The sequence below is a fragment of the Triticum aestivum genome, chromosome 6D, assembly GCF_018294505.1.
Source record: "Triticum aestivum cultivar Chinese Spring chromosome 6D, IWGSC CS RefSeq v2.1, whole genome shotgun sequence".
NCBI classification, from domain to species: domain Eukaryota; kingdom Viridiplantae; phylum Streptophyta; class Magnoliopsida; order Poales; family Poaceae; genus Triticum; species Triticum aestivum.
This window is the reverse complement of record NC_057811.1, coordinates 312,830,911-312,845,310: the sequence shown is the minus strand read 5'-3', so window position 1 is coordinate 312,845,310 and position 14,400 is coordinate 312,830,911. Positions and strand designations below refer to the sequence as shown.

The following is a 14,400-nucleotide window of genomic DNA, read 5'->3' as shown; positions in this document are numbered from 1 at the left end:
TAACTTGCATGATTTGAATGGAACTAACCCGGACTGACGCTGTTTTCAGCAGACTTTCCATGGTGTTATTTATGTGCAGAAACAAAAGTTCTCGGAATGACCTGAAACTCCACGGAACGTCTATTTGGAAATAATAAAAAATCCTTGCAAAAGATGAAGACCAGGGGGCCCACACCCTAGCCACGAGGGTGGGGGGCGCGCCCCCTACCTCGTGGGCCCCCTGGAGCTCCTCCGACCTCAACTCCAGCTCTATATATTTGCTTTCGGGGAGAAAAAAATCAGAGAGAAGGATTCATCGCGTTTTACGATACGGAGCCGCCGCCAAGCCCTAAAACCTCTCGGGAGGGCTGATCTGGAGTCCGTTCGGGGCTCCGGAGAGGGGGATTCGTCGCCGTCGTCATCATCAACCATCCTCCATCACCAATTTCATGATGCTCACCGCCGTGCGTGAGTAATTCCATCGTAGGCTTGCTGGACGGTGATGGGTTGGATGAGATCTATCATGTAATCGAGTTAGTTTTGTTAGGGTTTGATCCCTAGTATCCACTATGTTCTGAGATTGATGTTGCTATGACTTTGCTATGCTTAATGCTTGTCACTAGGGCCCGAGTGCCATGATTTCAGATCTGAACCTATTATGTTTTCATGAATATATGTGAGTTCTTGATCCTATCTTGCAAGTCTATAGTCACCTACTATGTGTTATGATCCGGCAACCCCGAAGTGACAATAATCGGGACCACTCCCGGTGATGACCATAGTTTGAGGAGTTCATGTATTCACTATGTGCTAATGCTTTGTTCCGGTACTCTATTAAAAGGAGGCCTTAATATCCCTTAGTTTCCATTAGGACCCCGCTGCCACGGGAGGGTAGGACAAAAGATGTCATGCAAGTTCTTTTCCATAAGCACGTATGACTATATTCGGAATACATGCCTACATTACATGATGAATTGGAGCTAGTTCTGTGTCACCCTATGTTATGATTGTTACATGATGAACCGCATCCGGCATAATTCTCCATCACCGATCCAATGCCTACGAGCTTTTCACATATTGTTCTTCGCTTATTTACTTTTCCGTTGCTACTGTTACAATCACTACAAAACACCAAAAATATTACTTTTGCTACCGTTACCTCTTGTTACCGTTACCACTACTATCATATTACTTTGCTACTAAATACTTTGCTGCAGATACTAAGTTATCCAGGTGTGGTTGAATTGACAACTCAACTGCTAATACTTGAGAATATTCTTTGGCTCCCCTTGTGTCGAATCAATAAATTTGGGTTGAATACTCTACCCTCGAAAACTGTTGTGATCCCCTATACTTGTGGGTTATCATACAACACCTACGGTATAATATCGATATCTTTCTCAAGAGGATGAAGGATGGGTGGGCAATCATCCACATGCACTAGCCTAAAGTTGCAAGGACCTTCAACATCATTGAAGGCTCAATATTCGCCTTCCGCTGCAGCAGTTTTCCAGATGAGATTCATCTGTCTATTTACCAACTATGATGCTACTTTTCAATGCTTTTAGATGTTGCATGTGAAACTTGGTGCTGTTGTGTAATGGGGTAGCTAGGTATATGCCTATATGGTGTAATTGAGTGATGAATCTATATGATGTTGTACTCTGATGTCTTTCAATTATGAAATCCTGGTTGTCGTAATATGAATATGAAATATATTGTGTGTTTGATATGAAATGTCAATTTGATAACTAAATGGATTAAAAATAGTAGGCCAATTGGCGTGCTTATTGAGTTTTTCTATTGCAGACGGTTTCTCGGACAATAGTGTGGGCGATGACCTCAACCAATCAACACGATTTCTAGAAAGTATGTATGTTGGATCAATGAACAATCACACATGACTTCTGCCTGACAACTGTTTGCATTAGGCCACCTTGCACAAATGTTTCCACATAAAAAAGTGTGTGATAGACATCCATGTGACATACAGTTTCTTCTAGGCACCGTGCATGATGTATTGAATAACACACATGATAAAATTATAAATATCGTTTGTGATGTTATGCGGAAATTGTGTGTGATGTACCATACAAACAAAAATGTTTGTTTATTCACTATGTGGGATGCTAAGAACATCTCAAACGATTTGTCCCATATAATGTTTGCGATGGCTCACCCGATCGCACACGAGCTCATTTTGCCCGCGTATGTGACCAGAGGAGCTATCGCCGGCGATTTATCTGAATCGTGTGGGATGGACCCCCCTATCGCCCACGCAGGCAAGGCGATGGTTTTAAACTGTGTCGTGTAAGGGGGGTGTAAAAACCGTTTGTATAGGACCTGCCTGCACTTGTGACTCTCGCAACCTATCATCTACAAACTAATTCCATGATGCCTTCCCCTAGGCCCAAAGATGGTGAAGTGTCATGTAGTTGACATTCACATAACACTACTAGAGGAAGAACAACACAACCTAATATCAAAACATTGAACGGTGGTCAACTTCACATGATTACTAATAACAAGACTTCTCCCATGTCCTCAAGAACAAATAGAACTACTCGCAACTCATCTCATTAATCATGATCAGTGGGTATAGATATATGATTGACAGTGTGAACATAATAATCTTCCACCAGTTAAACCAACAAGCATCAATACAAGATGTAATCAACACTATTAGCACCTCCAGGTGGTAATCTGAGGTTTGCTACAAAGATTGAACACAGGAGATGAAGTAGGGTTTGGAGATGAGATGGTGTTGATGAAGATGATGATTCCCACGATGAGAGGAGCGTTGGTTATGATGAAGGCTTCGATTTCCCGCTCTTAGAGGGAAGTATCCCCGGTTGAATTGCTCCACCGGAGAGCAAAAGTGCTCCTACCTCAGTCCCGCCTCGAGACGGCGGAGGAAAGTCCCGAAACTCTTCTCTTGATTTTTCTTCCGGGAGGATGTGAATTTTTATAGCACTAGAATTATGTCCAAACGAGGTCTAGGGGCCCCACAAGCCTGGGTGGCTCGGCCAGGTTGGTGGTCACGCCCCTGCCCTTGTGGGCCCCATGTGGCTCTTCTGTGGTACTTCTTCGTTCCAGTATTTTTATATATTCCAAAATAATTCTTCAAAAATCCCCGTCCAATTCCGATAAACTTTTATTTTTGCACAAAAACAACACCATGGCAGTTCTGCTGAAAACAACGTCAGTTCGGATCAGTTTCATCCAAATCATGCAAATTAGAGGCCAAACACGAGCAAAAGTGTTTGGAAAAGTAGACATGTTGAAGTATCACCTATTCAACTGAAAAAGCGAGAGACACGTTGTTCGGGTTGGAGCTTAGTGGTCAAGGGATATGTATACCTCGTCATCGGTTGCTGATGATCGGTGGTACTCTAAAGTAGGAGTTGAGGCGGTGCAGGTCAGCTACCCAGGAGACTCGACCGAGATAGCATAGGCTCGACGCAGTGATAGTGACGAGGTGTGTGGTTAGCACAGGACAGGGAGACAAACCAGGGCTTTGGTATCAACCGTGCATTTGACTCAAGATGACTAGCAACGATGAAATTCCTTCAAATTTAAGACAAGCAGTCAAGAAGGAGCAAGGATGTTGAGTTCATGTAACTCTTATATGTGGCATCTAATATGTGAGTTATTCACTATCACGCAAGTCAGTGATCAGTGTGTGATGACGTTGAACGAATAATCCGAAAGTTGCGAGCGCCCTAGAGTAAAGGGGTACTTAATTTTGCTTGAGTGTTGACTGTGATCAAGAAAAAAAGGGACTAGAAGTTGCTGGTGGAGTCACATGAAGTCTGAGAATAGCAGCCATACTCATGGTGTAACTCAAGTCCAATGTACATAGAAGTTTGATGTGTGGACGAATTTAAGGTGGTGGAAAATATTCGCCTATGTGAAGCTTACTAGAGTTATGTCGAGCATTGTGTATAAGGTAGGTTACGGTTGGACTTGGAGTCGTACTGTGTGTAAACATGGCAAGGAGTTGTGTCCTAATTAGGACACTCATATCCTAGGCCTCATATATAACATGGGGTAGACACACGATGTAACCTATGTTAACATGATAGCACATACACTCGGGGGGGGGGGGGGGGGCTGACGACACGTGCCAGCGTTCGGGTGGCCGGTGTGCAGTATTGCAGCGGTATCAACGGGGAGAAGTGCCCATAGTCAGGCCCTAGGGATGTAGCCGATGTTCGATGAACCTCATTAACAAACCATGGTGTCGTGTGTGATTGCTTGATACTCGGTAGATCGATATGCACCTTATATTAGTTCTAACACCATTTCTTGTTTCGTTGGGGTGCTTTGCTCTAGTGGAGCGCGTGTGGAGCCGTGTCTCTGACAGGCCTTCCGGGATTTTATGGGTTTAGGTTTCCGGTGCATTCGTTTAGATTCGACTGGATTTCGTGGTTTTTAGAGTTTCTACATGTCCTTATCGATGATTTTTTCAGGAGATGACAATATACTGGTCTACATATAGTGGAACAGATTTTGCATGTGTATCTTTTCAATTTAATATTCGAAAAAGGGATAATATATATTGAACATGGTAAACACAGGGCGGTCTAGTTTTGTTTTGTTTTTGGCCATGCTCACAGTTCACACATTCGTCCACCAGCTCAGCTGCACACGGGACCGGACCGACTCTTATCACTCGAAGGCGAGACAGCCGCCGGTAGCAGCGTAGTAGAGTAGTAGGCGCCGCAACTCGACCAAACCACGCGAAGGGGAAACCCAAATTCCATCCCGACTTCTCTACCTCTCCGGCCTCCACCCAGGAGAGCCCTAAGCCGGAAGCACCTTACCCTTAAGCTCTCTTGACCTCTCCCCATGGCGTCCGCGTGGTGCCTCTTGGCGCCGGCCGCCGCGCCGGTGGCGGCGCCGGGCGCTCTCGGCGTCTCCGCCTCCGAATCCAGAGGCGTCTTCGTCGCGCGGGCGGCGGTCCCTGCGAGGATGCGGCGCAGGTGGGGTTCGCTCGTGGTGTGCGTAGCCCCCGACGAGGAGAAGATTACGCGGCGCTCGCCCCTCGATTTCCCCATCGTAATCCTTCTCCGCCCTTTCCCGCCCGTAGTCATTTTGCTATTCCTCTCATGGTGAACCGAATTTTCCGGTTCAGAATTTTTTTTGTCATTTTAGTTTACTACACCCGGATTATGACGTTTTAGGTACTAAGAGTGGATGAAATCAGTAGGAATGTTAGCTTAGAGTGGACCTGAGTTCTTTTGATTGGACAAGGCAACTAAAGGTGCACGTTTGTTTGTGCTTGTGGATATTACAGATGCTCTTAGTATAGTGGCATCCTAGTCTCATTGTTCTTGCGTATTTTAGAAGTGTTAGCTTGGGGTTCTATTTAAAGATATTCATTTGAGGAAATATATACTTAACTGTACCGGAGCTGCGTTATGGTGACATCACGGTTTCACCATTGTTGCATTTTAGGAGCGGACCTGAGTTGCACGAGTTCAAACAATGATGTGAGGTTAGGACGTTGTAGATTGTTTTGTAGATGGTGCTCTTGCACTGAAACAATATGTATAGTGTGTATGGTAAGACACTTTGAAGGTTTCCCCCTAGGTTAGAGTTGTGCAGACCGAGGTTCAAATGTCAAAATCGTCCCAAAATAAATATGCGCATCCACTGAATGCTTGTCTTGAGTCGTGTTTGTATTTAAAACAATCAAACAGTAGATATTTAGGGATCAGACGGTTTATTAGATCGCTTTCTGCAGGAACTTTCCATTTTCCAGCTGGTGTCTCGTTGTCATGATGCTAGCAATCTAATTTCTTACAAACAAGTTTTGAAATATATGGCCTACTGATCTAAGACTTGTTCTATATTTGCTTGTTTCAAGCACAAATAAATTTTGTGTGATACTAGGGTGCTGTAGATGCCCTAATCATTTAGGATAAAAATAGTGGAAGAACATGTTCATGGTAAATTGATAGGGGACACTTATAAGTTTTCCTAAGGTGAAATTCAAATTGTGTTCATGTTACCTTTCTGTTTTTGCTTGCAATTGTGTTCCATTCCGTGACTGTTGAATGTGACTCCTGCATATTTTGAGACAAACCTTCATTTTATTGTTCTGCGGACTTGCTGAGCTGCGCGGTGACATTTATCATGGTTATAACCTGCCATTTATTTATTTGCAGTGTTTCAGATTATGGCATATTATATCAAGATTGATAACTGTCAATTTTCATGTGTGATTTGTCTAAGCTGTAGCAAGATTTCTGTAGGACAATGTCTAAAAAAGAGTACTCCCCCCGTAAAGAAATATAAGAGCGTTTAGATCACTAGTTATCTAAACGCTCTTATATTTCTTTACAGAGGGTGTAGTTAATTATTTAAAGATGTTCCATCAGATGTTCTTCTTTTGTGTTGGCACTGAAGTTGATGGTCACTGTCTTATCACACATTTGTAGGAATGGGAGAAACCTAAGCCTGGGAGGAGACCTGACATCTTCCCAAAGTTCAGCCCTATGAAAACACCATTGCCCCATCCATTACCAGCTGATGATCCTCTGGATGATGATGAGGAAGAAGAAGAGGAAGAAGCACAACCTCAAGAAGAACCACAGGAGGATGATCCTGACAAAGAGGATCCTGAGGAAGATGACCCAGACAAGCCAACTGAGTAATTTTGGATGAGGTGGCCTGTGGTAGATAGAAGCCGTGTCGTATCTTCCAGAGAATATGTGGGGTTTGAGCTATTCAGAAATGTTAGTTTGTGTCGGCTTATATAGGCTCTAGACATAAGTTTGCTCAGCAAGGACCTTTGAGCTTTTCTGAAGCTATACAAATTTTGTTCCACTAGTTTCAATATGAATTTATATGTATTCTTCTGAAAGGTATTTGCCTATACGACACAATAAGCTGTTGAATGTTCAGTAGTTATGTTCACTGATCTGATACTCCAATGTGCTGAAAGTGCATTATAAGCAATTAGGTAGTTGTAATATTGGCAATAACTTGGCATCAGTTAGAATGACACATTGGTTAAACTCGTGCATTTTGATATACTCCATTTCAAATTATTTGAAGTTCTAGCTTTTCCGTAAGTCAAATTTAGTTACAGATGTGAGAAAGGTCAGTATCTCTCTGTTTGTGTTCTTAAATCGCAAATTGGATGATGCTCATTTCATCAAGTATGAACACATCTCATTTTCAAACTCTCTATATTATTTGACCAAATCTACAACACATATGCTTATATGTACAGCAATGATATTTTTATAGACTCGGTCCAGCTTAAGAATGTTTGATTTAGGACAAAACTAGAATGTCATATAATTTGAAACTAAGGCCCTGTTTTGATTGAGTGTAAAATTAGTGTGCTCCTCAGTACTCCCTCCGTCCGCAAATACTTGTCATCAAAATGAATGAAAATGGATGTATCTACAACTAAAATACATCTAGATACATCTATTTTAATGATAAGTATTTTCGGACGGAGGGAGTATTTAACTCAAGTTTGAACTAAATACCGGGCAGCACGCGAAAAAATATATCCAATCCAAACAGGGCCAAAGAGGGTAATATTTTGCACCAGCGCTGAGACAATAGCCTCTTGCTAGGTGATATATTGGAAATTTTCTGTTGCATTTTGGAGCCTGGTTTCTAGTGAGACAATATATTTTTTTAAAAATCAAAAATAAATTCTAGAAGTCACAAAAAAAATTAGAAAAAAATTGACACAGCTATTACTTGATTATAGTGGCTGTGGACCCTATATTTTGGATGAATGGGGGGCTGAAATCTTGTTGTACTCTATTTCAGACAAATACATGTTGTACTCTATTTCAGACAAATACGGCGATGTGAACAGACCAAACGATGGTACAGAGATGCTGAAATCTTGTTGTATTCTATATTTCCATGGCCAAACAATGGCAGTTCATTCATGTTCTACCCAGGAGAATTGGAGTTTATAAATGTACACCCAGGAAAACCTACAAAATTTTCTCTCCCATATGCAGGAGCAAACAGCATGATGAACGCTACTTTGGTTAAGCCATACTGCCCATATCAATATCTACTTTCATTTGGTCCCTTAAAGATCAATATCTATTTTCCTTTGATCTTGCAGTAGGCATACATGCCTGAGCCAACGAAGCCAAGCCCTTGGCCGATGACATTAAGCTGCCATGAGAAAGAAAATTAAGTCAGTATTCAGGAAAGGAAATTGAAGAGCTACTTGTGGCCGAGCAACAAGCTTAAACTCACCAGATCAAAAGGAAGCCCACCGAAGAGTACCCAGCCAAGTCCAACAGTGAAGAAATCCTGCAGAAATAGCATATCATGAAAGATTTCAAAATACTACGCATGTTGAGTCGCGTGGAGGAATTGGATGGAGACCATACCTTCAAATTGCCACACATTGACTGTGTAAGTGCAGAATTCAGGATTGTATTCCAGAAGATGGTGTAGTTCAATAGAAATGCTAGTGTACATGAAAATAGCAGCACCACCTACAAATGGAATTACGTCAAAATGATTGATACCTATGGTCCCTAGCTATCCCAGGAAAAATAAATTAGGAGGCTTAAAAAATTAACATACAATATAAACACATAAAGCAATCTCAAGACCTTGATGTCAACTGTGATATAAATATGCTTATTTCCCCTTGCTTTCAAGAGTAATTAGAAGCATCCACAAAACATTAACTGCAATGAACTAAGCATACTATAGAGATAAGTCAGGAGTAAGATTAATCAGCAACCAAGAAGATTTAAGAACCTATGACAATCAATCAGAAATCAAGAATAGAGGATTAGAACGTGGTAATATGTGAATATAGTAGTGCAAGGGTTTCACTGGCTCGAGTGAAACAATATGTGTGCGATCCGAACTATTTTCTAGGATTGGGTCAGTAACTCAGTACGTTATTGGGTAAGATCACAGGAATGGTGGGAACGAACAACACAATGCCTCACGAGCTAGTGTGTCAGTCAAAGCTCGACCCTCAACACCAACTGGTTAGTTGCGAACAAATAGACAGTGATTCAAGCATCTCCAGTGAAGTCAATAAACAAGCAACAAGATTTGTTTTCGTTAGTAAATTTTTTTGATGTGCATCCCCAAGTACTGTAGTCTTTAGATGCCTCAGATAATCAAATTAGCATTAATTTCAAAATTTAAGTTGCATATACCTGAAAGCCAGGGGAATAAAGGTAAGGAAATTCAATAGTTTTCTTGAGGTCGCCCTGAATATATGTCAACAACAGTACTGCAGGTCCACAAACAAGTCCTGAAATCCAGATAAGCAGAATATATATTTATGACGTGTGAAGTATGAAGTTGAATCTTAGTGGTACAGGTCTTGAGATACTACCATTGCACCACATCAGGCCAAAGCTATTCAGCCCGCTAGATTTGCCTAAAAGAACAAAACAAGTGTTGATTAGAAATTTATGCAAGTTGGATTGGCATATAATAAGTGGCAAAAAGGAAGGTGCTTACCAATACGATTTATAGTTGCAAGATAAACAGCTGTAGTTATATTGGCGACGAAGACAATGGCATACCCACGAGCATCAAATGATAAATCTCGAGCCCCAGCAATAAATGCTCCGAATACAATCAAAGCCACACTGATAAACAGTTGGTTAGCAACCAGAAAGAGGAGTATGGCAGATTGAGAAAGCAACTATGTTCTGAAAAATGCAGTATAATGAAACACAAGGATCACCATGTTGCAAGCTACAACCATACTGTCCACTAAGTTGACTAAATGAATGTGAATTCTGATACCAAATTACAAGGCTTGATAACGACAAGAGCAACAAGCAGATTCGATCACTACTGATGAACTAAAGATATGACAGGCAGTCAAAATAAAATAGAATTAATGAGTTAATATATATGTTTGACCGTGGCTAGGGCAGGAGTTTGTTGCACAAATAGAGGCTCATATTAGCTAGCTAGTACATGTACTTCAATTTTGAGTTTCTTGGCTATGGAATAACAATGTTGAGACAGTACAAATGCAAAGTAAAGTAACATGCCTGGACATTTACCTGCCAATTATAGGTGGGGTGTGTTTCTGCTTTGCCAAGAAATACTCCATTGTCATTGTAAATGCTACTGTTGTGCGCCTTAGAGTTGTATACATAGGAACATTTACTCCACGCACAGATTCCATTGAAGCTAGCTTTTAGCAAACCATCATGGAAAGTAAGCACCATTCAGAATTCAAAGTAAACAGCAACAATTTCCATATTTGCAGCTCATGACTTAATTGTGTGCGAGGTAATAAGCATACCATATAGAGCAAATAAGACAGCGAAAGCGGTGAAGTGCGCAGCAGTATTCTGAACGGCACAAAGAATAGTGAATCAGAGGGTACTGACGGTTCACTATTTGTGAAAGAAATGATCTTTAACCGTCTCAGAACATAGAGAAGGCACGTTGAGCACACCATCTGCACATGTTAATTAGGTGTCAGAAAGGAAAGACAGGACCAAACATATCATACAGTAACAAGTTCAGCCAACAGAACTGTACAGCTAAAGAAAGTTAGTACATATTACGTAAGGCGCAAAACACCAACAACTATATCACTGTAAGCTGCAATTCATAGCAGGCCCATTGTCTACAGCTCCAATAAGAAAGTGAACATTCTTCAATCAACTAGATGAATTAGAAGTAGAGTATGTGGCTTTTGGAAATCTATCATTACTGTCAAAGACCACAAACAAGTCACAGATTGTCTAGCACAGTTTTTTTTTTTACTGCTGATAGGACAGAACGTGGGCACAAAACATTTATATACTCTGTCGGGTGAATTTACAGTTATTCAGAAAAATAAGCATATGAACTACAATGCGAAGAGGGTATTTAACAATACAGACTGTCCAGAATATGTCCACACAGAATGAAGCACCTGAAGGAGTGTAATGACATTCGCGCAAGGGAATTTATATGAAGATAGAGCCGCCTTGTTAAACATCACCAGCAAAACTGCACATTGTAAAAAGTATTAGCAAGGGAATTCAAGACTTCCACAACATAAAGAATAGAAAACGGAAATGTCATCAGGAAGTTTCTGTGCGGAAACCAGTTTGTAATGCTTCTTAGAAGATAAAAGATAAATAGGAACAATTTAAGAAAAAAATCAAGAATTTTTCATTTGCAATTGTAATTTGGCAATGATTCTACTCCACTTTATTATTCTATCTAAATGGCAAGGGATTTTCAAAGTTCTATTTTCTCCTTGTCTGTTTTTTTTTGGTCAGTCGGCCCACCAGAATTTGCTCTCTCTTACCATGCCACTACAGCAATTTGGACAGATTTCAGACATACAAGGTTAGAAGATGTATGTGTGTTGTATTAAAAAAATCATCTATATTTGTATTTATACATCTATACATATATATACATATACAAATATAAAAAGACCCAAAGGGCAGATCCAACTAATCTCGGCCATCAATTCATGTCAATCCAACGACCTAGATTGCTTCAATGGCGAGCGCTCAACATGTTTAGCGTGCAATAAATATTATACAGAATATCAGTATCAGCGATAATCACATAATTATCATGCAATTAATACCTTGCCTAACATCAGCGGTGCAATTAACATTCTACAAAATATGAACGTGCATTGTACGGATTTACTAGTTCTCATGGAAGTCTCCATTCAAGCAGGGTAAAATTCTTCCTTGATACAACAGAAATCCTGTATCCCTGGTAGGTACTATCGAAATGATTCCTACTTGAAGCTCAGCTGAGCAGTTAGATAGAAGTCAACAGACCAGCTCCCATCCCAACCCCAAGCACCTCAGTAATAACAGAAGTAATGCCTAACAGAAACAAACCGCAACTAGTGCTACATCACAAGACCGTACCAACATTCTATCTCCAAATTCATACAGTGCACTGAATGAGCCAACCCATGATGATCAAAGCATGCAATTCATGCCACATAGAACTGCATCTAAAACCAAACAAGACAAAAGAAGTGGGTTGCCGTATCAATGATGACCATGTAGGAGAGCGCAATGGAGGTGCTGCGGCATGTCATCATAGTGGACCCTTGAAGAGAGCAGCAGCGCCACCGCCTCCTAAGAGATTCGCAAAGCCATGACAAGAAAACAAGCAGCATACTTTTGTCGGATCCACAAGAGCCAGCACAGTTAGTTGTATAAATTACACCACCAAGTTGATCATGATTATATTTGACATATCCAGCGCTGTGACCTTTACTACAAGCCAAATGTGTCTTTTTCAAGAATACGCCATGGAATGGCATATCAATTTCATAGAAGTGGCAAACAAGCCAATTACACCATAAGGCATACAACACTAGATATCTATCAAAGAGATACTCCACGCTAGTGCCTACCCCTAAAGGCGATGGAGCGCCTCTAGCTGCGAAACTCGACAAGCCAAATGATTGTCTTTACCGAATTGTGTTTCTGAGAGATAGATAGCCCTTCTAGACTCAAATATACATATGTAGTAGTAATAACCAGTTTTTACTAAGTCTAAGTAGCTCTTAGTGACGAATACCTACGGTGACACCCACTGAGCGGTATGTACTTTGCGTATAACCTGTGGCAACCGAACTAGCGGTACCAAAATGGTTTCGTGCTAGGCACAAGTCAACCAACCAGCACTAACTCCAACCCCCAAGTAGCTGAATAATGGATGTAACGGCCAATGGAAGCAACAATTTAGCGACGATTAGCAACAATCACCAGGCCCGACCGCACGCTACCCGTTCCCAAACTCACACAGATAACGCGCCAATTCTGCACCACAGCACAACCGTGTAGAGAAAGAGAGGCGCAGATCGAGGCACGTACCGGAGCAGGACATGTAACAGAGCGCTGCGATCATCTTACAGCATAATTGTGCAGCAGTGTTTGAGACAGTTAGTCCTTGTAGCACTCAAATACAAATACATAGTAGAAGCAACCAGTTTTTTTACTAATGCTAGACCATCTCCAAGTCTAAGTAGCTCTTACTGGTGAATACCTACTGAGAAGTATGTAGTTTGCCCGTATCCCTGTGGCAACCGAAGCAGCAGTACTAAAATGGTTTCATGCAAACGCAGGGCTGAGTTAGCTAGACACAAGTCAACCAGCCAGCACTAACTCCAACCCCAAGTAGCTGAATAACGGCCAACGAAGCAACGAGTTGGCGACGATTTATTAGCAGCAAATCACAAGGCCCGACCGCGCGCTGCCTGTTCCCGAACCCACGCAAAACGAGCCGCCCGTCCGCCGCTGTGAACGGAAACACACAGACAAGGCGCCAATTCTACGCCAAACCACAGACGCGCAGAGAAAGAGAGGGCGCGGATCGAGGCGCGTACCGGAGCAGGACATGTAGGAGAGCGCGGCGACGGCGCCGCGGCGGGTCATGGCGGAGCCCTTGAAGAGCGCGGCCTCGCCGTCGCCCTTCCCCGGCTCGGCGGACACCGGCAGCAGCACCCCTCCTGCGTTCTTGGCCATCTCCCCTCCCGGATCTCCGCCCGCGAGCGACCACGCCGAGGAGGAGGGGCAGCAGCGGGAGGAGGAGGGATATTTGTGGCGATGCGCGGAAGGGGAAAACGGCCGTTTGGGAGCGAGCAGGACTCGTCTCTGCTTTTGGCCCGATCGGACGGGGAGTTTTCGGCCTCGGCCTCGGCGACTCGGCCGCGCCTACGGAAAGGGGAAACTTCTGCCCGACCGGCCGCGCCTGCGACTGCCTGTCAGCGGCGTTGGCCAGCGCGGCGGCCGCCCTTTTATAAGCCGGGATGCCCGCTGGTGATTACTCGCTGCTTTGCCTTGTGGCGCGTCGTTGTTGGTCACGTCTGGGATGAGATCGAGCGCACCCGGCACAGCGCAGCTCCAACATGGGAGGGCAACATGGCTCGGTGGACGCTTATCTCAAGTGCTGGGATGTCACCAGGCACATGCCACTAGCGCGCCCAGCGATCGGTCCATCGATTAAAGAAACAAATCTCCACAAGCCGGATATGGTGGCGTTATGTGTCACGATTGGATGGGCTGTGTGCGTTAAAAGTGGGGGAACAAAAGATTTGTGTTACTAAAATGGAAGAATTGCTCCTGGTAGTGCGCTGCGTAGGCCTGGTCCGAGGAACCGAATCTCTGGTCTGCGCTGCGTCTACAACCCGACCGGGGTAGCAGTTCTATGTTTGGCGTCAATTAAAAACTTGAGGATCTGATTCTGATTTTGGTGTGTATTTGCTTCTTTCCTTGTTCACGCATTCCAAGGAAAATCTTAAACGGCAAGGTGTATAATTTTGGCGTGTATTTAAGCATTTAAGTGTTGCCTTTTTTTTCTTACGGAAAATTTTAAGTGTTACATGGATAGGCCCGATATACGTCCTCGTACATCCTCGTGTTTTAAGCATGTACTCCCTCCGTTCTAAATTACTCGTCG

At 42.8% G+C, this 14,400-nt stretch overlaps 2 protein-coding genes across 3 annotated transcripts; one reads left to right on the top strand and one right to left on the bottom strand.

Annotated features, from left to right (window-relative positions):
* The first annotated feature begins 4,601 nt into the window (after positions 1 to 4,601).
* On the top strand, positions 4,602 to 6,907 carry LOC123144823 (cell surface glycoprotein 1). Its single transcript, XM_044564066.1, has 2 exons — positions 4,602 to 5,040; positions 6,426 to 6,907. Exons 1-2 carry the CDS (start codon positions 4,831 to 4,833, stop codon positions 6,639 to 6,641), a joined length of 426 nt encoding a protein of 141 aa, XP_044420001.1. The 5' UTR covers positions 4,602 to 4,830; the 3' UTR covers positions 6,642 to 6,907.
* Positions 6,908 to 7,766: 859 nt separating this feature from the next.
* LOC123144822 (UDP-N-acetylglucosamine transporter UGNT1) lies at positions 7,767 to 13,856 on the bottom strand. Of its 2 annotated transcripts, XM_044564065.1 has the most exons (10): positions 13,328 to 13,849; positions 10,889 to 10,965; positions 10,268 to 10,426; positions 10,023 to 10,156; positions 9,466 to 9,596; positions 9,338 to 9,382; positions 9,156 to 9,253; positions 8,364 to 8,471; positions 8,227 to 8,283; positions 7,767 to 8,142 (listed from the first exon to the last, which is right to left on the bottom strand). In XM_044564065.1, exons 1-10 carry the CDS (start codon positions 13,464 to 13,466, stop codon positions 8,068 to 8,070), a joined length of 1,023 nt encoding a protein of 340 aa, XP_044420000.1. In that variant the 5' UTR covers positions 13,467 to 13,849; the 3' UTR covers positions 7,767 to 8,067. The 2 variants fall into 2 exon arrangements, with proteins under 2 accessions (XP_044420000.1, XP_044419999.1); XM_044564064.1 differs by having other exon boundaries at positions 8,227 to 8,471; positions 13,328 to 13,856.
* Between the last annotated feature and the right edge of the window lie 544 nt (positions 13,857 to 14,400).